The sequence below is a fragment of the Diabrotica virgifera genome, chromosome 6 (assembly GCF_917563875.1).
Source record: "Diabrotica virgifera virgifera chromosome 6, PGI_DIABVI_V3a".
In the NCBI taxonomy this organism is placed as follows: Eukaryota; Metazoa; Arthropoda; class Insecta; order Coleoptera; family Chrysomelidae; genus Diabrotica; species Diabrotica virgifera.
Window position 1 is genome coordinate 24,289,457 of NC_065448.1, and position 27,065 is coordinate 24,316,521.

At 32.9% G+C, this 27,065-nt stretch overlaps 1 protein-coding gene across 6 annotated transcripts in view; it reads right to left on the reverse strand.

Moving 5' to 3' along the window:
- Window positions 1-27,065, reverse strand: part of LOC114331221 (nucleolar complex protein 3 homolog) — a 229,787-nt gene that overhangs the window by 164,525 nt on the left and 38,197 nt on the right. For 2 of the 6 annotated variants that reach the window (XM_050654838.1, XM_050654839.1), the window contains exon 4: window positions 3,526-3,684. The exons of the other annotated variants lie outside the window; for them this stretch is intronic. In XM_050654838.1, coding sequence (XP_050510795.1) covers window positions 3,526-3,684 — 159 coding nt within the window. The remainder of the gene's footprint in view (window positions 1-3,525; window positions 3,685-27,065) is intronic. 6 annotated transcript variants of the gene reach the window in all.

Here is a 27,065-nt window from a genome sequence, read left to right on the forward strand (position 1 = left end):
TACTTAAATGCCATAATTTCGGAGTTATTGCTACATTTATTAAAAAAAAATTAAACAAATTATAAAAATCAATTTTTTCGGCTCGGATAAATATTATTTTAGGTTCTTTGGATCATTGGAAACAAAAAAAGTTTTTTGTAATTTTTCTATAAAATTAATCGTTTCCGTGCTATAAACAATTTAAAACTGAAAAAATTCGAATAATGACAATATTCAAGGTTCAAAAACACAAATAAAAATTATTATTTTTGAAACTGCGTAATGCCCAAATTCAAGTTCAAGCCTTATTTTATCAGATACCGGTAAGTAATTTGAACTTGTTTTATATTAAAATATTTTTTTAGTTGTTAATACAGCCCGATCGCCCGTCCTCTCATATGCGCTTTATTAACAAATTAAAAAGCGATGTTTTAGAATAAAACGTGCCAAAAGCTCTTATGGTGAGCTCCTAGAAAAAGAATTGAGCTTGAATTTAGGTACTTCATAATTTCTAAAATTATATTTCTTATTTGTGTTTTTGAACCTTGAAAATCGTCACCATTCGATTTTTTTCAGTTTTAAATTGTTTATAACTCGGAAACGATTAATTTTATAGAAACATTATAAAAGATCATTTTTGTTTTCAATGATCTTTGGATTATTATTTACCCGAGCCGAAGGAATTGATTTTTATAATTTGTTTAATTTTTTTTTAAATAAATTTAGCAGTAACTTCGAAATTATGGCATTTAGGTATAGGAAATATAACATAAAAAATAATCAGTATCTCTTTAGGACTTCAAAACGCAAAAAATATACAGGGTGTTCCGTTTGAAATAAGAAAGTTCATTAGATTTCCAGAAAAACGGAAAATCTGACAACAATGTAATTACCACTGTAATATCGGCCGCCTTAGAAAACCTTTATTCACCAAAATCTATAAAAATCGTGCAAGCCGTTTCAGAGATAATTGAGTGTTTCCATACATAAAACTCACTCTGTATATTGTGGATAGACACTTGCCAAACAGAGTAATCAAAAAATATAACTTATTTTACTTTTGAGTCGATTTTTTTGCTCTCAAGTGTACTTGTATAAGTAAACTGTTTAAAACAAATTTCACACTTGCATAGTGTGAATTGGTAAACTGTTTTAACTCTTTAAAATTATGAACCGCATATACGCGCAAAAGTTTGCTTGCCTCATATACGGGAGGTGCATATGTTCACTTGTATCAAAATGTACTTCTGAGCGGAAAATGTTATATTCATTTTTATAAATAATTAATAAAACATTTATTTTACGTGCTTGTTTCTTCAATTTTACACTAACGAACTTGTTTACCACACGAAGTCGGAAATGCATAGATGCGCCATGCGCGGAAGTGTTAAACGGAAGCGCAAGGCCCAAAAACCCCTGTATATGGGGCACTGCAGGTTTAAGAGTTGCCGTCGCGAAAGAGTTCAACACATTTGGAAGAAAATGTCAGTCAGTGCGCACCTTAAGGTGTTTCAACAGTACGCACCTTAAGGTGTTTCAACAGTGTGAACCTTAAGGTGTTTCAGCAGTGTGCACTTTCATATGTCGCTTTAATTTATGTGACTCAGAAAACTGTTTAAAACAAATTTCACACTTATAAGGTTTTTCCACACTGTGCGACCTCAAATGTGTTTTCAAATGACCTACTTGAGAAAATAGCTTAAAACAAATTTCACACTGATACGGTTTTTCTCCAGTATGTATTCTCAAATGAGTTTTCAAACTACTTGTTTGTGAAAACAGCTTAAAACAAATTTCACACTTGTAAGATTTTCCCCAGTGCGCACTCTCAAATGCGTTTTCAAAGAACTTGATTGGCCAAACTGTTTACAACTAAATTCACACTTGTAGGGTTTTCCCCGGTGTGAACGTTCATGTGTTTATTGAGATTGCCTTTTCGAGCAAACTGTTTAAGACAAATTTCACAATGGAAAGAGTTTTCTCCAGTGTGTTTTTAAATTACTTGCATCACTAAACTGCTTAAAACAGATTTCACACTTGTGTGGTTTTTCTCCAGTGTGTACTCTCAAATGTGTTTTTAAATTACTTGCTTTACCAAACTGCTTAAGACAGATTTCACACTTGTAAGGTGATTCTCCAGTGTGCACTCTTAAATGAATTTTCAAATCTTATGCATGAGCAAACTGTTGAAAACAAATTTCACACTTGTGACGCTTTTCTCCAGTGTGTATTCTCAAATGTGTCATTGAAGTACTTGCATGACTAAACTGCTTAAAACAGATTTCACACTTGTGAGGTTTTTCTCCAGTGTGTACTCTCGAATGTGTTTTTAAATTACTTGCTTTACCAAACTGCTTAAAACAGGTTTCACACTTGTAAGGTGATTCTCCAGTGTGCACTCTTAAATGAATTTTCAAATCTTGTGCATGAGCAAACTGTTGAAAACAAATTTCACACTTGTGAGGCTTTTCTCCAGCGTGTATTCTCAAATGTGTTTTTGAAGTACTTGCATGACTAAACTGCTTAAAACAGATTTCACACATGTGAGGTTTTTCACCAGTGTGCACTCTCAAATGCGTTTTCAAAGAACTTGATTGGATAAACTGTTTACAACTAAATTCACACTTGTAGGGTTTTCCCCGGTGTGAACATTCATGTGTTTATTGAGATTGGCTTTTCGAGTAAACTGTTTAAGACAAATTTCACACTGGAAAGAGTTTTCTCCAGTGTGCAGTCTCAAATGTGTTTTGAAATTACTTGCATCACTAAACTGCTTAAAACAGATTTCACACTTGTGAGGTTTTTCTCCAGTGTGCACTCTCAAATGTGTTTTTAAATTACTTGCTTTACCAAACTGCTTAAGACAGATTTCACACTTGTGAGGTTTTTCTCCAGTGTGCACTCTTAAATGAATTTTCAAATCTTGTGCATGAGCAATTTGTTGAAAACAAATTTCACATTTGTGAGGCTTTTCTCCAGTGTGTATTCTCAAATGTGTTTTTGAAGTACTTGCATGACTAAACTGTTTAAAACAAATTTCACACTTGTGAGGTTTTTCTCCAGTGTGAACTCTCAAATGTGTATTTAAAGTACTTGCATGACTAAACTGCTTAAAACAGATTTCACACTTGTGAGGTTTTTCTCCAGTGTGTACTCTCAAATGTGTTTTTAAATTACTTGCTTTACCAAACTGCTTAAAACAGGTTTCACACTTGTAAGGTGATTCTCCAGTGTGCACTCTTAAATGAATTTTCAAATCTTGTGCATGAGCAAAGTGTTGAAAACAAATTTCACACTTGTGAGGTTTATCTCCAGTGTGCATTCTCAAATGTGTTTTTAAAGTACTTGCATCACTAAACTGCTTAAAACAGATTTCACACTTGTGAGGTTTTTCTCCAGTGTGCACTCTCAAATGTGTTTTTAAAGTACTTGAATGACTAAACTGCTTAAAACAGATTTCACACTTGTGAGGCTTTTCGCCAGTATGTATTCTCAAATGTGTTTTTAAAGCACCTTTTGTACTTAACTGCTTAAAACAAATCTCACATTTATTCTGCTCCAGTCTTTCTCCAGTCTCGATGTTCATATGTCCATTTAAATTAGTTAATGGTACTTCTTCGGAGTCTGGACTTATTTGGTTTTTGTTAAATGAATCTTCAGGTAAAATTTTCATAATTTCCATTCGGTTCTCCGTGTAAGAAAGACCTGAAATAAAAACGAAACATCCAGTGAATTTGAGAGAATGCTTTGTATAGATATTTAGTTAATTACATAAACCAGAAAAAAATGCACACATCAAAAATGTTTAATGAATACCACTATGTTGGATAAGGGTTGTATTTACTCTTATATGGGGTTAATTAGCAGGAATATATTGAGGCTATATTTATTTTCCATTACATTAATATCAACTATTCTAAATGGGAAATAAGGCACAATTTAACTAAAAAAATTATTTTATTAACGTTTTAATGGCAACGACATCCGATTTGGGCGTCGAAACGTTAATTATAGTTATTTATGAAACAGTTCGTGAAGTATGCTTTTTGCGAACGCACGCGATATTTAGAGCACGAGCGACAACGGAGCGAGTGCTATACATCGCGTAAGTTCGCAAAAAAATACTTCACGCACAGTTTCATACAATATTTTATCTACGATAAACAAATAAAAAAAACTGTAACTCTTCGTCACTGGAATTCATTTCTATTCTACAATTTTTACAACGTTTGACATTTAAAAATCCTAACTACTTTCAAACCATAAAACTGTCAAAAATTTTGTTGTAAGTCATTGTTCATATTGTCATCACCATGACAACGCGAAAGTTAAGGACATTTGATTATATGAAAGTGTGCCAAAAAACCCATTGAAAGTGTGCGAAAAAGTAAATCCCATCTAAAATACATTGTTACTTCACGCACACTTTAAACCCTTCACGCGCTGCTATCTATAACGACAGTTTTCACAAACTAAAAACTTATACATAATATGACATGGAGTAGATAAAATCATGTTTAGTTAAATTGTGGCTTATTTCCCATTTAAAATAGTTGATTACAAAAATGCCACAAGGAAATAGCTTCAGAACACCATTACATTAAAATGCCAAAGTGGTAAAAAAAACACCCTCAGCGCCACGGCTAGTTCACAAAAATTTCGTTCTGGGCCAAAATGTTTTTTTGAATGAATAGAGTTTTTTATGTTATTTTAGGGCGACTGAAGTAATTTTTTTATTTATTTGCAGTTTATGTTTGTATTTTTCAAGTGTGTATCATTTTCGATACACTGGCCTAGCATAAAGTTTTTCGAAGACTTTCGCGTAAGGGCCATGTGTATCAAAAAAGATACACAACTTGTTTTTAATATATTTTTATTTCTTTTCAAGTTCTGACTGACCAACTTCTTTGCTTAGAACATTAACCATTCTACAAACACGAGTGTTCGCCTATAAAGATAAACAATTCGATAAAAACAATAGTGCTGGTAACTGCAAAACTGAATGGGTAAAACAAAAGATACAAAATATGTCTTGGCACATGCCCACTCACGATGATCCCCCGGCTATTGAAGTTACAGTACCGTGGTCCGGTATGAAAGAAATTTATGCAGGAATTCTAGCAGATGCCTACCCCATAGATTACTTTGAATTATTTGTGACTCCTGACATTATAACGAAGATACAGGAACAGACCAACTTGTATGCAACGCAATATATCTTGTCCACAGATATTTCTGATCAATCACGACTACATGGGTGGAAACCAGTAAGTGTCGAGGAAATACGTTCCTTCTTAGCACTTATTGGTTGGATGGGTTTGGTGAAGCTGCCTTCTATACGAGATTATTGGAAAAGCCATATATTATACAATATACCTTTAGCACGCACAGTGATGGCCAGAAATCGCTTTGAAATTATTCTCAAATTTATACACTTTGCTGATAATGAAACTTCAAACAAAGAAGATAGATTGTATAAAGTTCGCGAAGTTATCGATATGTTTATCAGTAACTATCAGAAGGTTTTTACCCCGGGAGAGAAAATTTGTGTTGATGAGTCTCTAGTTGCTTGGAGAGGCAGGTTGCTCTTCCGGCAGTATATCCCAAACAAGGCCGCAAAGTATGGCATCAAAATTTTTAAACTTTGTACTGAAAAAGGTTATACATGGAACCTTCTAGTTTATTGCGGCAAATCGAAAAACAGTGAATCCGAAGTGTCAGAAAATACAGTTATGATTTTAGCCAAAGATCTCTTGGGCGGTGGTAGAACATTATATACTGACAGTTATTATACCAGTATACCTCTGGCTTATCGACTGAGGAAGAACAACACCCATTTGGTGGGGACAATTAGAGCAAATAGGAAATACATGCCAAAAGACGTGATGTGTGCCAAACTAAGACGAGGGGATTTCTCAGCCAAACAAACAGATGACTGGATTGTTGTTTTGAAATGGCGTGATAAGAGAGATGTTCGAATGTTGTCAACAAAGTCCTCGGCATTGAAAACGCTCTCTAATGAAAGTCGAACGGGACGAACTATTCAGAAACCAATATGTATTTTTGACTATAACAATGGTAAGTCGTCCATTGATGTTAGTGATCAAATGGCTACGTATTCCTCTGCATTACGGCGGTGCACGAAATGGTACAGAAAACTTATGTTCGAAATTATTTGGGGGACGAGTTTGGTCAATGCTCATTTCCTGTATAACCAGAACACTATCCGTAAGAAGCTTACTATAACGGAATTTCGTGAACATGTTCTAAATTCAATGCTTGTAAAATGTTCTACACAAAACGTCACTATTGCTGGCCCATCTGGAACCATAAAACAAGATGTGCATCATCTAGTGACAAATGTCCAAGATGGCAAGAAAATCAGAGGGCGTTGTTCGGAGTGTTACAAGAAATACGTAAGGAAAGGAGTAAAAAGTGCCGAAGGAAAAATTGTGAGAGCATCTCAAGTTAACACCAAATGTTCTGTGTGTGACATCATTATTTGTAAAAAATGTTATAATGCAACGCACTAAATATCAAATCAATTTTTTCTAGTTTCATACATATTATATCTTTATTTTTATTTTAAGAATTTGTATATTTTTGTTCTTTCTTTCAGAATAAACATAATTTTTATAACACATTTGAGTATATAAATAAAAACAATAATAATACATATCTAAATATTAACTGATTATTGCAAAAATGGGTTCAAATAGTTATGTACTGCAATAACATTTTTCATATGAATTTCTAGTTACATACAACCTATCTTTCATGTCTAAGGCCAAACCCAGTTATACCAGGAAATTGGCTTAGGCCATAACATTATTCTCTACATATAAAAACTGAAGAAACTGTGTTCTTTTAGGAGACACAACAGATCGAACACAACGAACCATGTGTATCTTTTTCGGTACACAGCGTTGAGGACAGTGTGTATCTAAAAGGATACACTGGCGCTGAGGGTGTTAAAAACAAAATATAGAATAAAATATTTATTTATAAAAATGTTACAAGAAATGTTATATTATGTTACAAGAAATATTAATAATACAAGTCAAGGAATAATTATTCAAGTATTTCTATGGACGAAAATTTTACTTTTAATATTAACGATATTAAAAATAAAACTTTATCAGCACTAATTTTCCGGTTACACCATTCGTGGCTTCTAAAATTTGCAAGACAACGAATCGCCGGAGCTATAAAGGCCGAGGGAGATCTATCAGATTGCATCTCACTACCCGCCTGTCCAACAAGGTAAAATTCCAACAAAGATTAATTCCCAATAGTCAGAATATGAGTAGAACTAATAAAAATAATAATAATCATTTCGTTGTGAATTGAAACAAAACCGTATGTGTTATGTAGGCTAATACCAATTAGGCGCAACAAGAATTACAAAATGTTTGCATGTCCTCTGTACTATTGAGTAGGTACTTTTTTTATTTCCTTTTCATGATAGATGGTTACCTTTGATAATTTTTACTCATTCGATAATAATCAAAAAAATTTTGCGGATTATTTAGCAAATCGTCATGCAGAAGATGGACCTGTGAATTTCATTCTACTAAGTATTTTATTTATCCAACACAAACGTCTTTTCTTATCACGAGCTCGCAAACGCCTTATTATACAGTATGTCCCTGTAAGTTGTATCCATATGGAAAACTTTTTTATTGTTAATTTTACGAAAAAAGTTATTCTTTATAAAAAGCTCTGCATGGTCCAAAACCTAAGATTCAACCATCAAATATCAAATTTTTTGAATATTATACGAGGTATGTGAAAAAGTTTGAATTTCACTCAAGAGTAAAGTAGCTTTATTTTTCACAATATTGAAAATTGCTATTATGAAAAGTTGTTTGGAATTAAAAACTGTATTCTAGTATGCAATTACATCCTTCTAATTGAAAAAAATTTTTTTTTGAAAAATTATTGATAACTGACATTATTTTCAGTTATTTTAATTCAAATAACTCTTTTATTATTAATTTTACGAAAAAAAGTGATTCTTAATAAAAAGTTCTGAATGGTTTAAAATCTAAAATACAACCATCTTTTGTCAAATTTTATCAATTTTATACGAGGTATGCCAAAAAATATGAATTTCGCTCAAGAGTAAAATACGTTTATTTTTCACAATATCGAAAATTGTTATTATGAAAAGTTATTTAGAATTAAAAACTATGTTTCAGTATGTAATTACATCCTTCTAATTGAAATATTCTGAACTATAAAGGTACTTTACTTTTGATCTAAATTTATCTTTTTTGACATACCTCGTATAAAATTTGATATAAGATGGTTGTATTTTAAGTTTTAGACCATCCAGAACTTTTTATTAAGAATCAATTTTTTTCGTAAAATTAATAATAAAAGAGTTATCAGAATTGAAATAACTGAAAAAATAATGAGATCCATAATTTCTCAAATTTTTTTTTCAATTAGAAGGATGTAATTGTATATTAGAATATAGTTTTTAATTCCAAACAACTTTTCATAATAGCAATTTCCAATATTACGAAAAATAAATCTACTTTACTCTTGAGTGAAATTCAAACTTTTTGACATACCTCGTATAATATTCAAAAAATTTGATATTTGATGGTTAAATCTTAGGTTTTGGACCATGCAGAGCTTTTTATAAAGAATAACTTTTTTTCGTAAAATTAATAATAAAAAAGTTTTCCAACTTACAGGGACATACTGTATAAGGTTGCTTCAAAAGGTACAAATTTTTAAATTCATTTTACACGCTATTCAAAAAGCAGACCTTTCAATGCAAGGGCCGTAACTACCATTAGGGCAACAGGGCAGGGCCCCGGGGCCCCCGGCCAAGGGGGCCGATATCAACGAAATATTTTCAAATGGCACAATTTTAAAAAGACAGTAACATAGTCTTAATTTTTCACTGGGGAAATTAGTCTTTTCGACTAAAATGCAATTGGAACAGAACAGGGGCCCTGAGGCCTGAGCTAAGCTGGGATCCCCGAGACCGTAACATAAAAATTTAAATTATTAGTTAGGAAATTAGTTATTTCGGCGTAACAAAACCTAAAATGCCATTGGAAGAGGGGACCCGGGCTAAGCTGGGGCCCCCGAGACCTTTTGTAAAGATATAAATTGTTGCTGAGGAAATTAGATATTTTGGCGAAATAAAAATTAAAATGCAACCTGAATACGGGCCCCAGGTCCCAGCCCAGCTACTTTGTCTTAACCAATTTTTCCAGACCACATCTTGGTATGTGAAAGGAACCACATGGTACCACATTTTGAAAAGAAGGGTAAGGGTAAGATAGAATGAGCACATTAGGATCAGTCCCACCACTACACTGACCAGCTTCACTGACCAGCTTCACTGACAGTGTTTGGCTCACATTGCAGTTGCTTAAGGCACCTTAAGGTGCATTTACGTTTGCTTGGTTATTCGTTCGCTACAAAGTCAGACCAATTACATTGTAGCGTATGAACGCATTCGTTGATGATCCGTCCACAATGTCAGATACAGATGAAGATGTATTCATTAGCGCTGCTAATTTTATAATTATTGCAAGACATGCTGAAAAAAAAAGAAAGAAGATAGTGTGGTGTTCACACAGGAGGGAAAATGCGTTTTCAAGGGGTTAAATATAAAACATTTTTCCAAACCCCCCTTGCGCTGGGGGGGGGGGGGGGTAAGGGGCCCCAGATTACGTTTGTCCCGGGGCCCCCAAAATCCTGTTCAATGGCTGAGTTCACTAGAAATAATCAGCTTAAGTTTCAACTGAACAGCTGTGTTTCAGCGCTTTAAAACTACGTTCAGTCTGGTGAATGGTATTTTTTCCGTTTGACAATTTCATAGTTGGTTTTGTTTTGTGCTCTCGCACGTTTTATGAATTATGAACTTAACCTAAAACGAGATTCTATGTTGAAAATATTGTTCCTCAATACACAGATTTACAATTTCGTGAGCGTATACAATTATGTATCTCCTAAGTTTCAATTACTTTATAATTAAAAGCATGATAAAGTAAATATTTTCAAATCAGCGCGTCATTATAATATATTTCTTAAACACGTTCAGTATTGAAGCGATACAAATACTACGTTGAATAAAATGGCAACCGCTCCGTCAACACGTTGAAGTTTAGCCTAAATTGACATGCCGTTCACCGGAAAAATCTTAAACAGTTTCAAAGCGCTGACATAGCGCACTGGTCTGGTGAACGCACCCAATGATAACAGTCGCCAACTAAGAAGTATAGAGTTGCCTGCAGTGGATACCAGTCGCTCAGCCTCATGATCGCACATACAAGGACGTATACGCGCTACCTACGAGTCGCGCGACTACGCTTCCAATGGACGACTAGCCTAAGCTGTTTCAACAGTATACACTTTCATATGTCGATTTAGATTATTTAACTCAGCAAACTGTTTAAAACAAATTTTACACTTGTAAGGCATTTCTCCAGTATGCAATCTCATATGTTGTTTCAAATTACCTACTAGAGAAAATGGCTTCAAACAAATTTCACATTGATACGGTTTTTCTCCAGTATGCATTCTCAAATGAGATTTCAAACCACCTGTACGAGAAAACTGCTTAAAACAAAGTTCACACTTGTGAGGCTTTTCTCCAGTATGCACTCTCAAATGCCTTCTCAAACAGCTTGGGTCACTAAATTGCTTAAAACAAATTTCACACTTGTAAGGGTTTACACCAGCATGTATTCTCAAATGTGTTTTCAAATCACCTGCTTGACTAAACTGCTTAAAACAAATTTCACACTTGTGAGGCTTTTCTCCAGTGTGTACTCCCAAATGTTTTTTCAAATGACATGCTTGGCCAAACTGCTTAAAACAGATTTCACACTGGTAAGGTTTATCCCCAGTGTGCACTGTCAAATGCGTTTTCAAAGAACTTGATTGGCCAAACTGTTTACAACAAATTTCACACTTGTACGGTTTTTCCCCGCTGTGAACGTTCATGTGTTCATTTAAATTGCCTTTTCGAGCAAACTGTTTAAGACAAATTTCACACTTATAATGCTTTTCTCCAGTGTGCAATTTCAAATGTACTTTCATACTAGATGCTTGACTAAATTGTTTAAAACAAATATTACACGTGTGAGATTTTTCCCCCGTGTGAACTGTCATATGTCGTTTTAATTTATGTGGCTCAGAAAACTGCTTCAAACAAATTTCACAATTGTAAGGTTTTACTTCAGTATGTATTCTCAAATGTGTTTTTAAAGCACCTTTTGTACTTAACTCCTTAAAACAAATTTCACATTTATTCTTCTCCGGTCCTTCTCCAGTCTCTATGTTATCATGTTCATTTAAATTATTTATTGTTACTTCTTCTGAGTCTAGACGTATTTGGTTTTTATTAAATGAATTTTCAGGTAAAATTTGCATAATTTCCATTCGGTTCTTCTTGTAAGAAAGACCTAAAAGAAAAACGAAACGTCCAGTGAATTTTAGAGAATGCCATGTATAAATATTTAGTTAATGACATAAATCAGAAAAAAATGCACAAATCGAAAATGTCTAATTGTTCTAAACTATTTTTAATGGGAAATAGGCCACAATTTTACCAAAAAAAATGATTTTATTAACGTTTCGAAGCCTAAATCGGGTTTCGTTGTCAAAATACAAAATACTACTAAAATAAACAAAAATGTTGTTGCTAAGCAAAAAAATTCTTCTAATAATTTATTTAATCTGACTCATTTATATTGGCAATTCAGACGTAAATTATACATTTTAAAGTAGAAGACTTTAAAATGATATCGCCAATATTTATGAGTTGCGTTCCTGGGACGACTTTACTAAAAGATACCTAGTTCATTCGATTACATGAAATCAATCCCAACTCAAGAATATCCGTCACAAAAAAATCATAGCATGTGATCTGTCTTTAAAAAGACAACCAAATGCAACGATGACAGTAAAATTCTCTCGTTAGAGATTCCATAGTATATCACGAGGGAAAACCAGGAAAAAACCTCGTGATACTATCCCGACATCGTAAGTATTTGGTCTTATATTTAATTTACTTTCAAAAAATTAGATCTAATTACAAATGGACCTTATACCAAATTAACGAAGGATCCAACGAAGACACTGGAAAACAAAATCTATAGAACTTTATTCAAATTTAAAAATGATCTAACGTACTATCAAAGAAAATTTATGACACCTCATTACAGTAAGACACCACATTTTTATGGAGTACCGAAAATTCATAAAGCGAATATTCCACTTATAGTGTAGGAAACAGAGGTTGAACCTTGCAAAATGGACACAAGTCCGGTTTTATTTTTTTTCTGTTATACCAAGGGGTGCTTATTATAAGACTAACTTTTTCTGAAAAAATTTCGCCCCGGAACCCCCCTTTTCACCCCTTTAAATGGGGTAATTTGTGGTTTTTGCGGAACGTAGCCCTTCCTGTACCTTTTACAAAAAATATTTTTTATAGAAATATGAAGAGGACTATTTTTTCTACGATTTATTTCCTGACAGCATATGTCTATCATCCGCCATTTAGCGGGGGTGGCGCCCCAAAGTTAACAAGTTTTTAAAAAAGATGTTTGTAAAAAAAATATATTTTTCCCTAACTGTAACGGAAATTAAGAAGAAATCCTGCGACAATTATTCACAAATAAGTGACTGATTTTTTGGTATAGGTTTCACCTAAGGGTAACTGCCCCATTTTTAATTACAGGGTGTTACATTTTAAAAAACCCCTTTTTATACCATCTGAACCGTTTATGCTAGAGTAAAAAGACTTTCAGAGATTACCCATGTACTGGTGCTATTTACAAATTTGTACAATGCACCCCCATTTTTTCCGCGGAACCACCCTAAAAAAAAGAAGAATTAATAAATAAAGTGATTTTCTTGGAATCCTTCACACACAATGCACTTTATTAATATACTTTATATATCATTTTGTGCTCGTTATTATTACCCATGCATGGACACCGAAAGCGATTTTCTAGTGCAACCCCTGTAGCAAAAAAAAATAAATAAAATGGGGGGTTGCAAATTTTTTTGTTTTTTGCTTTTTGATCCATATGGGCATATGCTTCATCAATAGTGCTTTTCAAAAATATATATGGTTATTGCAACATCCCTAGGGAAACCACCCCTATCCTTGAAAATTCACAGCAGAAACTACCCCTATCCCTTGGCGAGCATGTTTTTACGATTTTATCATTACCTATGCATTCTTTTTAAACAAAACTTATACAAGGTTAAATACCACTATTTACTCTAAAAATTAGGTCATATTCATTTTTTTCGTATAAGCAACTGTTACGGCACAGTGGCGCCGTAAACCTAATATATGCTTTGCGAGCTCCAGTTTTTGTTTTTTTTTCGTCGTCTGTTCGTTTTATTGATAAAGTACTTATGTAAAATTAAACAACACAGTGTAACCTACAAATTATGACCTATGCACATTTTAGGTTCTTTGCGCCCCAAAGTCAATTTTTGCATATTTTCGCCTCCTACACGCATTTTATTGCAATAATGCTAACTTAATAGCACAATATTCACCCTTAAGGGGTCGCTGAGCAGTGGCGTATCCAGGGAGGGGTGATGGGGGCGATTGCTCCCCCTCTCAAAGTGATATTATATTTTTAAAGATTATAAAAATATTCATTTATTTTTATAGAAATACTTATATTATTATTTATATAAGAATGGCGTACTTTTATGCTTTAGCGACAGTGGCGGACCCAGCATCGTTAGGAGGGGGGTGTTAATTAAATTTCTATAAAAATAAATAAATATTTTTATAATCTTTAAATATAATATCACTTACTTGGTTTGAGAGGGGGAGGGGCAATCGCCCCATCACCCCTCCCTGGATCCGCCACTGCTCAACGACCAATTAAGGGTGAATATTGTGCTATTAAGGTAGCATTAATGCAATAAAATGCGTGTAGGCGGCGAAAATATACAAAAATTGATTTTGGGCCACCACTGTGGCTTTGGGGTGCAAAGAACGTAAAACGTGCATAGGTCATAATTTGTAGGTTACACTGTGTTGTTTAATTTTACATAAGTACTTTATCAATAAAACGAACAGACGACGAAAAAAAAAACAAAAACTGGAGCCCGCCAAAGCGTATATGAGGTTTACGGCGCCACTGTGCCGTAACGGTTGCTTATACGAAAAAAATGAATAGGACCTAATTTTTAGAGTAAATAGTGGTATTTAACCTTGTATACGTTTTGTTTAAAAAGAATGCATAGGTAATGAGAAAATCGTAAAAACATGCTCGCCAAGGGATAGGGGTAGTTTCTGCTGTGAATTTTCAAGGATAGGGGTGGTTTCCGCAGGGATGTTGCAATAACCATATATATTTTTGAAAAGCACTATTGATGGAGCATATGCCCATATGGATCAAAAAGCAAAAAACAAAAAAAATTTGGAACCCCCCATTTTATTTTTTTTTTTTTTTTTGGCTACAAGGGTTGCACTAGAAAATCGCTGTTGGTGTCCATGCATGGGTAATAATAACGTGCATAAAGTGATATATAAAGTATATTAATAAAGTGCATTGTGTGTGAAGGATTCCAAGAAAATCACTTTATTTATTAATTCTTCTTTTTTTTGGGGTGGTTCCGGGGAAAAAATGGGGGTGCATTGTACAAATTTGTAAATAGCACCAGTATATGGGTAATCGCTGAAAGTCTTCTTACTCTAGCATAAAGGGTTCAGATGGTATAAAAAGGGGTTTTTTAAAATGTAACACCCTGTAATTCAAAATAGGGCACTTACCCTTAAGTGAAACCTATACCAAAAAATCAGTCACTTATTTGTGAATAATTGTCGCAGAATTTCTTGTTAATTTCCGATACAGTTAGGGAAAAATATATTTTTTAAAAAACATCTTTTTTAAAAACTTGTTAACTTTGGGGCGCCACTCCCGCTAAACGGTGGATGATAGACATATGCTGTCAGAAAATAAATCGTACAAAATATAGTCCTCTTCATATTTCTATAAAAAAATTTTTTTGTAAAAGGTACAGGAAGGGCTACGTTCCGCAAAAACCAAAAATTACCCCCTTTAAAGGGGTGAAAAGGGGGGTTCCGGGGCGAAATTTTTTCAGAAAAAGTTAGTCTTATAATAAGCACCCCTTGATGTAACAGAAAAAAAATAAAACCGGACTTGTGTCCATTTTGCAAGGTTCAACCTCTGTTTCTTACACTATTAGACCCATTTGTAGTACCATCAATTCTCCTTGTAGTGAACTATCAAAAATTGTATTAAATATTATAAAACCATTTGCAAATAATAATGACACATTTATAAAAAATACACAACATTTTTTAAACAAATTATCAAATATTGAATTTAATCCAAATAATATTTTAGTAAGTTTTGACATAAACAGTTTATTTACAAATGTGCCATTAGATAAAACTTTAATCATAATTAAAACGAAATTACAAAATGATAATACATTGACAACTAGGACAAGACTAAATGTATCAGCTATAATGGAGTTATTGACATTATGTACTAATAATACCTATTTTCAACTAAATAATGAATTCTATAAACAAAATTTTGGTCTAGCAATGGGCTCTTCTTTATCTCCATTATTGGCTAATATATTTATGGAGGATTTCGAAAGTAATATCATTTCTAAACAAAATTTAAAACCCACAGTATGGTGGAGATATGTAGATGATGTGTTTTGAGTATGGCCTCATAGATCAGAATTGTTGGATATATTCCTGAATATTATAAACAATCAAGAAGAGACAATAAAATTTACAATGGAAAAGGAATACAATAACACTTTACCTTTCCTTGATGTTTTAGTCTCAAAGAAGGATACTGGATATGAGACTCAAGTGTATAGAAAACCAACACACACCAACAGATATCTCAATTCAAATCACAATATCACAAATCAAATCACAACATCAACGTTAAAAAGAAATCATTAAATCCTTATATGATAGAGCCAAAATTACTTGTTCTAACGAAAATTCATTTTTAGAAGAAAACCAATTGTTAACATCTGTTTTATTAAAAAATGATTATCCCTTATCGTTTATAAATAAGGAATTGTCAAGATTGGATCGAATGGAACAGAACAACTTAGAACGGGATCCTACAATATTTACAAGAAATAATACGAGGAAAATATCAATACATATATAAAAGGACTATCCGAGAAACTTAAAACAATAGGAAATAAATTCAACATTTCAACAACATTCAAAACAACAAACACATTGAGATCTATCCTATCTAAAACTAAACCTAACAATGAACAAGAAAGAACAAAGAATTGCATTTATAAAATACCTTGTGAATGCGAACAATTTTATTTAGGTGAAACATCAAGACCATTGAACGTTAGAATAAGTGAACATCAGTCTTATATTAAAAATAGAGAATTTGATAGATCTCAAATATGTCAACACGCATGGGATAATGAACATAGAGTTCAGTGGAGAGATTCAAGTATAGTCCTGAAAGAATCAGATAGTAAAAAGAGAATAATCAAAGAAGCAGCTCTAATTATGCTAAATGAAACCAATTGTGTCGCAAATTCCTCGGTAAAATACAATAGGATGTGGTTACCCATACTGAAAGAGGAAGTCAATAGAAAGAAAATACCACGATTAGTAAGTCAATAACATATCGAGTTAGTACAAATTTTATATTTTAGTATTACTTATTGTATATCTATATATTATTAACATTATTAATAATTTAAACATAGTAAAGTCAGAATTTGGTATTAGCTTTTTGAAAGTAAATTAAATGTAAGACCAAATACTTACGATGTCGGGATAGTATCACGAGGTTTTTTCCTGGTTTTCCCTCGTGATATACTATGGAATCTCTAACGAGAGAATTTTACTGTCATCGTTGCATTTGGTTGTCTTTTTAAAGACAGATCACATGCTATGATTTTTTTGTGACGGATATTCTTGAGTTGGGATTGATTTCATGTAATCGAATGAACTATCTTTTAGTAAAGTCGTCCCAGGAACGCAACTCATAAATATTGGCGATATCATTTTAAAGTCTTCTACTTTAAAATGTATAATTTACGTCTGAATTGCCAATATAAATGAGTCAGATTAAATAAATTATTAGAAGAATTTTCTTGCTTAGCAACATTTTTGTTTATTTTAGTAGTATTTTGTATTTTGACAACGAAACCCGATTTGGCTTCGAAACGTTAATAAAATAATTTTTTGGTAAAATTGTGGCTTATTTCCCATTAAAAATAGTTTATTAAAAAATGCCACAAGGAAATAGCTTCAGAACAACGTCTATTGTTCAATCACAAAATAATCCGTTATTTTTACTTCCTACACTTTTATAGTTTCACTGTCTATAATTGTGAACCATATTGATTAATATTTTAATAATTAGAATCCATTCAACCTACAAACTTAATAAATTGCCAAATAATATATTTTCTAATCGAACTTCCTAAGTTTTGCAATCACGTCCTCGGTTAAATTGTATTGTAAGCTCAGAGTTCAAAGTTTGTTACTATGATAGATGCATTAACTTCTATGCTGAGGTATACATTATTTATTGTGAAATAATAAATTGGGGATTTGAGCTCTTTTCAGCGCAGTCTATTATAGAAAGTTACCTAACCAAAAACTATAGTGTAATAATCAGTAGCTGTCAATAATAGTATATTATTCAACGAGCAAGTAATGGCTATTACTCACGATGATGAAGTTTGCGACACGAGCCGTAGGCGAGTGTCGTAATTCATCAGAGTGAGTAATAGCCATTACATGCGAGTAGAATACTATACTTTTTCTACGACTTTTTTTTATTTTATATAAGTAAAAAATATAATTATCAACTACTCGAGATTCAAATTAAAATAATTTACAAAAATACCTTAATGCTGTTTACCCTAAGTATGTGGCTGAATAATTGGTTGCCAACTTTTACCAAATTCTAATGTATTATAAAAATACAACAAGAAATAGTCAATCTAACTTCTATTCGTTTCCAAAAAATTATATGCATAAATTTGTACCTACTGTCAATGAACCTAATAAATAGGAAATTGCTGTTATCGGCGGACGTATTTCATTCATAAAGTTTTATGTATACCTATTTACATTTAACTATTACCAGAGAACGGCAGTTCTCGCCAGTGGCGCACACCTACACCCCCTACACGCGACACTATATATACACCAAATTTTCGATTTTCTAAATCTGACTGAATTGAAAATTGGGCCAACTCCCATCTTAAAGTTCAGGAAAAGACTCACCCATTCATATGTCAACCATCCATTTTGGTCCAAGGGTGTGGATTTTACGGCCCTTCCTATTTAGGGTCTGTTTTTCGTTCTCGTCCCCAAAACTCCCAAAAACTTCGAAAATTTAACTCTGACCTTTGCGGCTTCTAATAGAAGCGATCATTACCTTTCCAACGCATGTCTAATTTTGAAAATCGGTTATACCGTTCAAAAGTTACCGAGCTCAGAAATATGAGTCAATTTTTATTTAAAAAAGGGAAAATGTTTGTGGATATGTATGTATGAATGTATGTATGTATGTGTGTGGAAAAGTTAAACCGATCTGAATTTTTTTTCTGTGTTTGAAGAGTGGGTGAGGGCCGATTCAGAACCGGTGTAGTTTGTAAGTTTTGACTACCCATAAGCCAGCTATGGGACTTGGTAGGTACAAAACGGCATATTTTTGGCAGTATATATCTTCGATTCAAGAAGAGACAAGAGAACAGTAAATACACCAAATCAATAGCGTTGAGTTAAGCTTTCAAATGGTGTCTAAGCTGTCAGAATCAGACATACACACGGTTCAGTATAGCCGAAATACTGAAAAACTAAACTTTGAAAATTTTGGCTTTTCGACAATTACTCAAAATTTCAACCTACGAATTACGCCAATAACTGAGCGTTTGTAGAAGGACTCTAGACGAATCTAACGGTGTATACCTTATATCCGGGAAAATTCGAATTTTTAAGTTATAGGCTTCATAAGTATGATAAAATCTATTTCTTATGGAAAAAACGGTTTTTCAAGCTCATTAATTCCTGTAATAGCTTCAGTTATCATACTTGACCTTAGATGCATAAGATACTGCTTGTCAATACGTTTCAAACTCATGTTGAGTGAACAAAATCGGTTAAGCCGTTCAGAAGTTATTAAGCTACAAAAGTATAATCCAATTAACGATTATTCCCTAAATGGTTTATGTAGTTGTAGTGGTTACGACGCTAATTTGATCTGGCAACGGGCAATCCGAGTTCATTTACCGGCCATCCCAATATTTTTTTCAATCTATTTCGAATAGAAAAAAATCTAGTGTACATTCGATGGATACTAGATCATTTGAGAGATAATGCGACAAAGGCGACCATTTATAAAGCTTAACGTGTAATCGAGAAACATTGCATTCAACTTTATACATTTAATTTATAAATAACTTTGAAAAACTTCTGATACAAGAATAAAAAACCGCTAAACGCCGTAAAAATGAGTGGCGCATACAATATTCCAGCTACAAAAGATCTGATATGAATATTACGTGGCGCGAAAATGTATTTTCATTTTGATGCAAAACAAAATTCTAGTTTTATTTGAAAAGATTTTTTCATATTATTGCTAAATTTGAAGTAACCGCGCCCCAAAAGAGTTTCAAAATTCAACGGTATCAAAGTTACTCTTTTGTGGCGCGTTTTACTTCAAATTGGGCAAATATTATGAAACAATCTTTTAAAATAAAATCTTCTTCTTCTTCCTTCTTGTATGTAGGCTTTAAAGCCTGTTTCTTCTTCAATATTATCCTCCTAAATTGTTTAGGTTATCGCACCACCTTTTTCTTGGTCTGCCAATACTTCTTCGTCCATTTGGTGACTTATCTCGTGCTATTCGTACTATCCTATCCTCTGCCATTCTACTAATGTGTTCGTTCCACTCCTGTTTCCGTTTTGTCACCCATCCATTTATGTCTTCTATATTGCATGATCTTCTTATGTTTTCGCTCCTCTCCCTATCCAACAGACTTTTCCCTGATATTCGTCGGAGTATTTTCATCTCTGTTGTTTCTAGTAGTCGTCTCGTTTTAGATGTGTCAGGCCTTGTCTCCGCCGTGTATGTTAATATAGGTCTAATTGCTGCTTTATAGATTATTGCTTTTGTGTCTTGTCTTAAGTGTTTGTTCTTCCAGATTGTGTCATTAAGAGATCCCGCCGCTTTACTTGCTTTTAAGCTTTGTTGTCGTACTTCCTCTTCAACATCTCCGTAACTGGTTATATCTATTCCCAGATATCTAAACCTTGCTTCCTGCTGTATTATTTTCCCATCAATTTCGATTTTACATCGTAGTGGGTATTTAGATGTTGTCATACATTTGGTTTTTTCTGCTGATATTATCATATTGTATTTCTTGGCTGTTGTATTAAAGATGTGTGTTAATCTTTGGAGATCGTCTTCTGTCTCGGCGATTAATGCGGCGTCGTCTGCATAACACAATACTTTGATTTCTTTATTCCCCATTCTGTAACCATGACCTTTACGTACTGCTTCTATTATTTCGTCCATTATTATATTAAAGAGCAGTGGGCTTAATGAGTCACCTTGTCTGACTCCACTTTGTACTGGTATAAACTGCGTTAGTTTTCCATTTATCTTTGCCTGTATTCGATTATGAAAGTAGATGTTTTCGATGGTTTGTATAATATTGATTGGTATGTTTCTTCCATACAGTAAATGTAAGACGTCTTCGACTTGGATGCGATCGAAAGCCTTTGTCAGGTCTATAAAACATAGATATGCTGGTTTATTGTACTCAATGGCCTTTTCTGTGATTTGTCTCAGTACAAATACGGCGTCTACGCAGGATCTTCCGGATCTGAATCCTTGTTGTTCATCTGATAAAGTTGTTAGTTTATTGATTTTGTTGGTTAGGACTTTTGTGGTTAGCTTAAGTGCGGTGTTTAGTAGATTTATACCTCTATAATTGTTGGGGTCTTCTTTGTCTCCTTTTTTGAACATTGGTATCATTATGCTGTTTCTCCATGCGTCTGGTATCTTGCAGTGCAATATTAGTTTTTGTATAAGTTTTGTCATCTCTAGGGTTATACTTTCTCCTCCGTATTTTAGAAGCTCGTTGGTTATTCCGTCTGGTCCTGGTGACTTCCTATTTTTGAGTGAATTTATGGCTACCCCTACTTCCTGAAAACTGATTTCAATTTCGTGTCTTAATTCAGGTAGGTTATTATTTTGATTATGACTTTCCTTTCCTTTAAACAGTTCCGTCAAGTATCTTTCCCATTCGTTTGCTGGTATGTTATTGTATTCCTTCAATTCTGCCATTTCTTTCCGTTGGTTTCTTATGAATCTCCATATTTGTTTTTGTGTTCCGTGTTTTTGTGTTTTTGTGTTAAAATAAAATAAATAATATAATTTTGTTTTGCATCAAAATGAAAATACATTTTCGCGCCAAGTAATATTCATATCAGATCTTTTGTAGCTGGAATATTGTATGCGCCACTCATTTTTACGGCGTTTAGCGGTTTTTTATTCTTGTATATAATATAGGTAATAATATAACTATATATAATATGTTATAACATATTTAACACAATACAACTTAAAAAATAAACACAATAGATATGTATTAGTACTCTGGGCTAATTACCAAAATACAAGGAAAAGTTATTTACCAGCAATTTTATTGCTGGAATCGAATCTTATTATTGTATGTATTAATCATATAGATATGCAAAGTCCGCAGATAGTGTGCTACTTTTTTTATAAACAAAATGGCGCCCGAAAATCGTGTTTTTTTCAATTTCTGCTCTATAACTCCAAAGATTTTAACTTTAGGCCAAAAACACCCAAATAAAAATTCACCGCAATTAAATTCTGCATAGAGACGTGTTTTTTCCGATTTACTTCGACGAAAACTTTCCCCGGAAAAAGCGGGTTTTTCCAACAAAATCTTTAATTTTCAACTAAACTTTTAGATAAGTAGTTGTTAATAAATAATTAAATAACTTGGTAACGTAAAAGCCCTTTCCGTATGTATTATAATTCCAGAAGTCTATGGAAACTGAATGAACAGTTTAGCAACAATTAAAATGTTAATTAAAAATTTACGGTCGCTATAATAACGACAATAATTAAGATGTATAAGAATAACTATAATTTTTTCATAAAAAGACACTATACCTATCTAATGCACTTTACAGAATTGAAATTGGACTATTTAGGCGGCCTCAGGAATATTTTAAAATTATAAACAATTTTTTGGTTTATAAACATATAGAATATCTCGGGAAATATTAAACTAAATTAAATTGTGAAAACGGTATTCGAAAGACAGCGGCAGGACGCTTCTTTTAAAAGAAAAAACGTTTAATTATGACGAGTGGTTCCTGAGATACAACCGGTCAAAGTTGACCGGAATTAACGGCAAAGATATAAACAATAGGATCGTAATTTTCAAACCATCACCTTTTTATTTTTGTCCTCTTTCTCCACACCAATTTTCATATCTTTAAAATCCTCATAACATATATTATTATAATAAAAGCTATCGATAATACGTGTGAAAATTGCCAAAAATAGCAAAATTCCAATCAAAAATTAGGTTGGAGAAAATGTAACCCTCAAAGTTCAAAATCGGTATATGTTAACAAAATGCATTTTCTCGGCTTCCCATGGAGCAATTTCCTTCATTCTTTGTTTGTTCCCTAATAACTCGAGTAGAGCCATCTAACTAACGCATTATTAAATGTCAAACTTGCTTTTATTTTGTTATAATAGATTAATTTATTTATAAGAACAGAAAATTACATATTTTTTCCAGTTGTAGGCTTTTTTTAGATAAACTTACTACAAGTGTACCTTTTAAACTTAAAAACATAAATATTTTCATTTGAAAGCTGCATAATTATTTAAACAATTTTTATTTAAACAAATTAAAATATTGTGTTATAATAAATAAATTAATTTATTATAACAAAACAAAAGCAAGTTTGACATTTAATAATGCGTTAGTTCGATGGCTCTACTCGAGTTACTTGGGAACAAAAAAAGAATGAAGGAAATTGCTCCATGGGAAGCCGAGAAAATGCATTTTGTTAACGTCTACCGATTTTGAACTTTGAGGGTTACATTTTCTCCAACCTAATTTTTGATTGGAATTTTGCTGTTTTTGGCAATTTTCACACGTATTATCGATAGTTTTTATTATAATAATATATGTTATGAGGATTTTAAAGATATGAAAATTGGTGTGGAGAAAGAGGACAAAAATAAAAAGGTGATGGTTTGAAAATTATGATCCTATTGTTTATATTTTTGCCGTTAATTCCGGTCAACTTTGACCGGTTGTATCTCAGGAACCACCCGTCATAATTAAACGTTTTTTTCTTTTAAAAGAAGCGTCCTGCCGTTGTCTTTCGAATACAGTTTTCACAATTTAATTTAGTTTAATATTTCCTGAGATATTCTATATTTACTATTTGAAACTATATTTACTTCCCATTACAATAAAATGCCAAGGTGGTTAAAAAAATTGAACAAAATACAAAATAAAATATTTATTAATAAAAATGTTACAAGAAATATTAACAATACAAGTCAAGCGATAATTAATCAACTATTTCTATTTATTGTTCATTAGAAAAAAATACAACTAAGGCCCGGTCTTTTCACCTCCGGATAACTATACCCTGTTTTTAAACTAAGAGTAATTCAAAGTTACCGTGTCGTAATTCCTGTTTGTAATTGGTCCAACCTCATGTAAGTCTACTTCACTGTTATGAAATTTTGGCACTATTAATATTTATGTAGTTTTGACAGTATTGGCATTGCAAGTTAATTAAGTTATATCGGCGATTTTTTATTCTTTTATTCCTGTATTATTCCTTTAATTTTTAAATCTTTGGTCAGCTTTTATATAAAAAAACAGTTGTGTTTAGAACAACACTGAAGTCCACGAGTCTTTACCCGTGCGTCATTAATTCCTGGCGAGATAAAACACATACTTTTTATTTAGCATCATTCTCCTCCAAGCATTAAACTAATGACAAACCAGCTACCGCCTGTTATTAAGTAAAAACACATGTTATTTTTATGAACGATCTAGACTCAGTACATTAAAAAGAGATAGGTACAAAAAAAGACGATTGGGTATGTTTTCACATATTTTAAGTACAATGTCTGACGTTTTGATTTGTTTTGATTTCATACCACTTTTGGTATTAAATATTTTTTGATGCAGTCAGATTCGGAAGTAGTAGTTAGAAGTTTCATTTTGCATTACTAAGTTTAACATTACAGTCAAATCATGAAGTATATTAATATATTTCATTTTGCTCCCGTTTAATATTCAAAAGGACTATTGAGTTCTAAAATATTTTTGTTCGAGTAGAAAGCTAAATTTTTCTATAAAAACTTTTTTTTATAAACTATGGATAAACCTTATGTACTGTTGCTGTACCTGTAAATATTGTGAAGTGACTTTCGCGTAGTGAAATAGCGTCTGGGACTTACAAACCAACCAACAACCAGAAGAAAATAGGACAGTGATACGTAAAGGTATTATTTTTATGTTTGTAGAACTGTTTGTTTCATTTTTTTTTATTTGATAATCTGGATCTCAATCGGTAACACCGAGAGATCAGAAATTCATTTTCTTTGTTTTTTTTAATAAATAATGTTTGATTTGCAAAATACAAATCTTATTATTTCCTTTCCTTCTCTTGCATCGTAAGAACAATAAAGAAATTGGCTCAGTAAAAAATATTGAGTATAGAGTAAATAAAGTAAGTTACGTTATAGTATTTTGTATTTTATATATATTTTCTGAGTGACTATTTATTTTGATTTAGTGATATATCTATTTTTCTTTTTATATTTCTATTTTGTGAAATTTTGGTTGTGTAAGGTAACCAGTGGCGCTTAATATTTTATTTTTGTATTTTTTTATTTTCTATTTTACATCCTTATTTCGATTTTTCTATCTTTTTGATTTTTCTAAGCTAATAAGGGTATATCATAACATCTTTTAAGAATCCACCCCTTTTTAAAGCTCTGAGACAGTAGCGACCGTGGCCATGTTCTTCATTATGTAACATCCCCCTATATGACATATCAACATCTTGTCCAATTTCTATCCCCATTTCATGTTACGTAAATAACACCCTCTTTTTGGGGCACGTTACAACACAAAAGGAAATATGGAGAATGATCAGAGGACAAAGAAAAGAGATGAACGAACTAATTAAAACGAAACACATTCAGAAGGAAACTTGGGTAGACTATATTTTCGATCTCTGTTTGCTAAAGATAACGATAACGAACCACCAACACCTGAAGTGACAACAAACGAAGAAGTAAATATTGAAGAAGCAGAGGTACCGGAAGCATTAAGGAAATTAAAAAATAGAAAATCACCAGGAGAGGACAGAATATCGAATGAATTCCTAAAGTATGGAGGACAAGACCTGACCAAACAATTATTAAAACAATCCAAAAAATAATAGAACAAAACAGAACACCACAAGAATGGAGATCAAGCATCCTAATACCTCTCTTCAAAAAGAGAGAAAAATCGGACCCGGAGAATTACACAGGAATTAATTTATTAAACACAACACTAAAATTAACGACCAAAGTGATAACAAACAAAATGAATAAAATTATAACATTAGCAGAAGAACAACAAGGTTTTAGGTCGGGAAGATCATGCACCGACGCTATATTTATAATGAGGCAGATTCAAGAAAAAACGTTAGAATACAACAAACCGGCATACTTATGTTTCGTGGACCTTAAGAAGGCATTTGACAAGGTCAAATTAAAGGACGTTATCCATTTATTGTACGCAAGAGAGGTACCTCTAAGAATAATTAAAACGATCGAAAATATCTACCAGAACAACACAATAAAAGTAAAAGTAGGTGAAGGACTAACTGACCCAATTGAAGCTGGCAATGGGATAAGACAGGGAGATTCCCTGAGTCCTCTGTTGTTCAACCTGATCATGGACGAAATAATAAGAAAAGTAAGAACAAAAAAAGGATACCAAATGGGAGAAAAACAACTTAAAATAATATGCTATGCAGACGACGCAATACTAATCTCTCAAAGTGAAGATGATTTACAACGTATGCTGCACGAATTTAATATAACCGCTAGAAAATTTAACATGTTAATTTCCCCAAAAAAGACTAAATGCATGGTTATAACAGCAGATCTAATAAGGTGTAAATTAGAGCTGGAGGGTCAAATAATAGAACAAGTCATGGAGTTTAAATATCTAGGCATCACACTATGCAGCTACGGAAAGCTCGAAACAGAAGTGGAAGATCGGTGAATAAAGCAAACAGAGCCGCAGGTTGCCTGAATGAAACAATATGGAGAAATAAAAACATCGGAAAAGAAGTTAAAGGCAGAATTTACAAAACAGTCATCAGACCAATAATGACATACGCGACAGAAACACGACCTGATACAGAAAAGACAAAAAGAATGCTAGAAACAGCAGAGATGAAAACGTTGCGAAAAATCGATGGTAAGACGCTGTGGGATAGAGCTAGAACTGCAGATATACGAAGGAGACGCAAGGTGGACAACATTAATAACTGGGTGAAAAGCAGAAGAGTAGAATGGAACGACCACATAAGTCGAATAACAGCAAATAGAGTAGTAAGGACGGCGAGAGACGGTTCACCAATAGGAAGACGATCAGTGGGAAGACCACGAAAAAGATGGAATGACAACTTACTGGAGGCACATTGAAAAACAGAGTAATGTCTACATAAAAATAAGAAGAGAAGAGGAAGTAATTATACGGTAGCCGTGGAGTGAGCGGCTTCCGATCAGAATTGTATGGATGCCCGTATGATTAATATTTTGATTGTGTGACTGTTTGTGCCTTACACTGCAGTGAGGTGCAAGGATATTTTCTTTTGACAATATTAATTTTATTCTTCTTTTGCGGACATCCATTAAAGGGGCCTTCTCCGCAACGGGGCAAGATAGAATCAGAATTATACAGTGTGTCTGCATAACTTGAAACCATATGGGAAACTTTTTTAA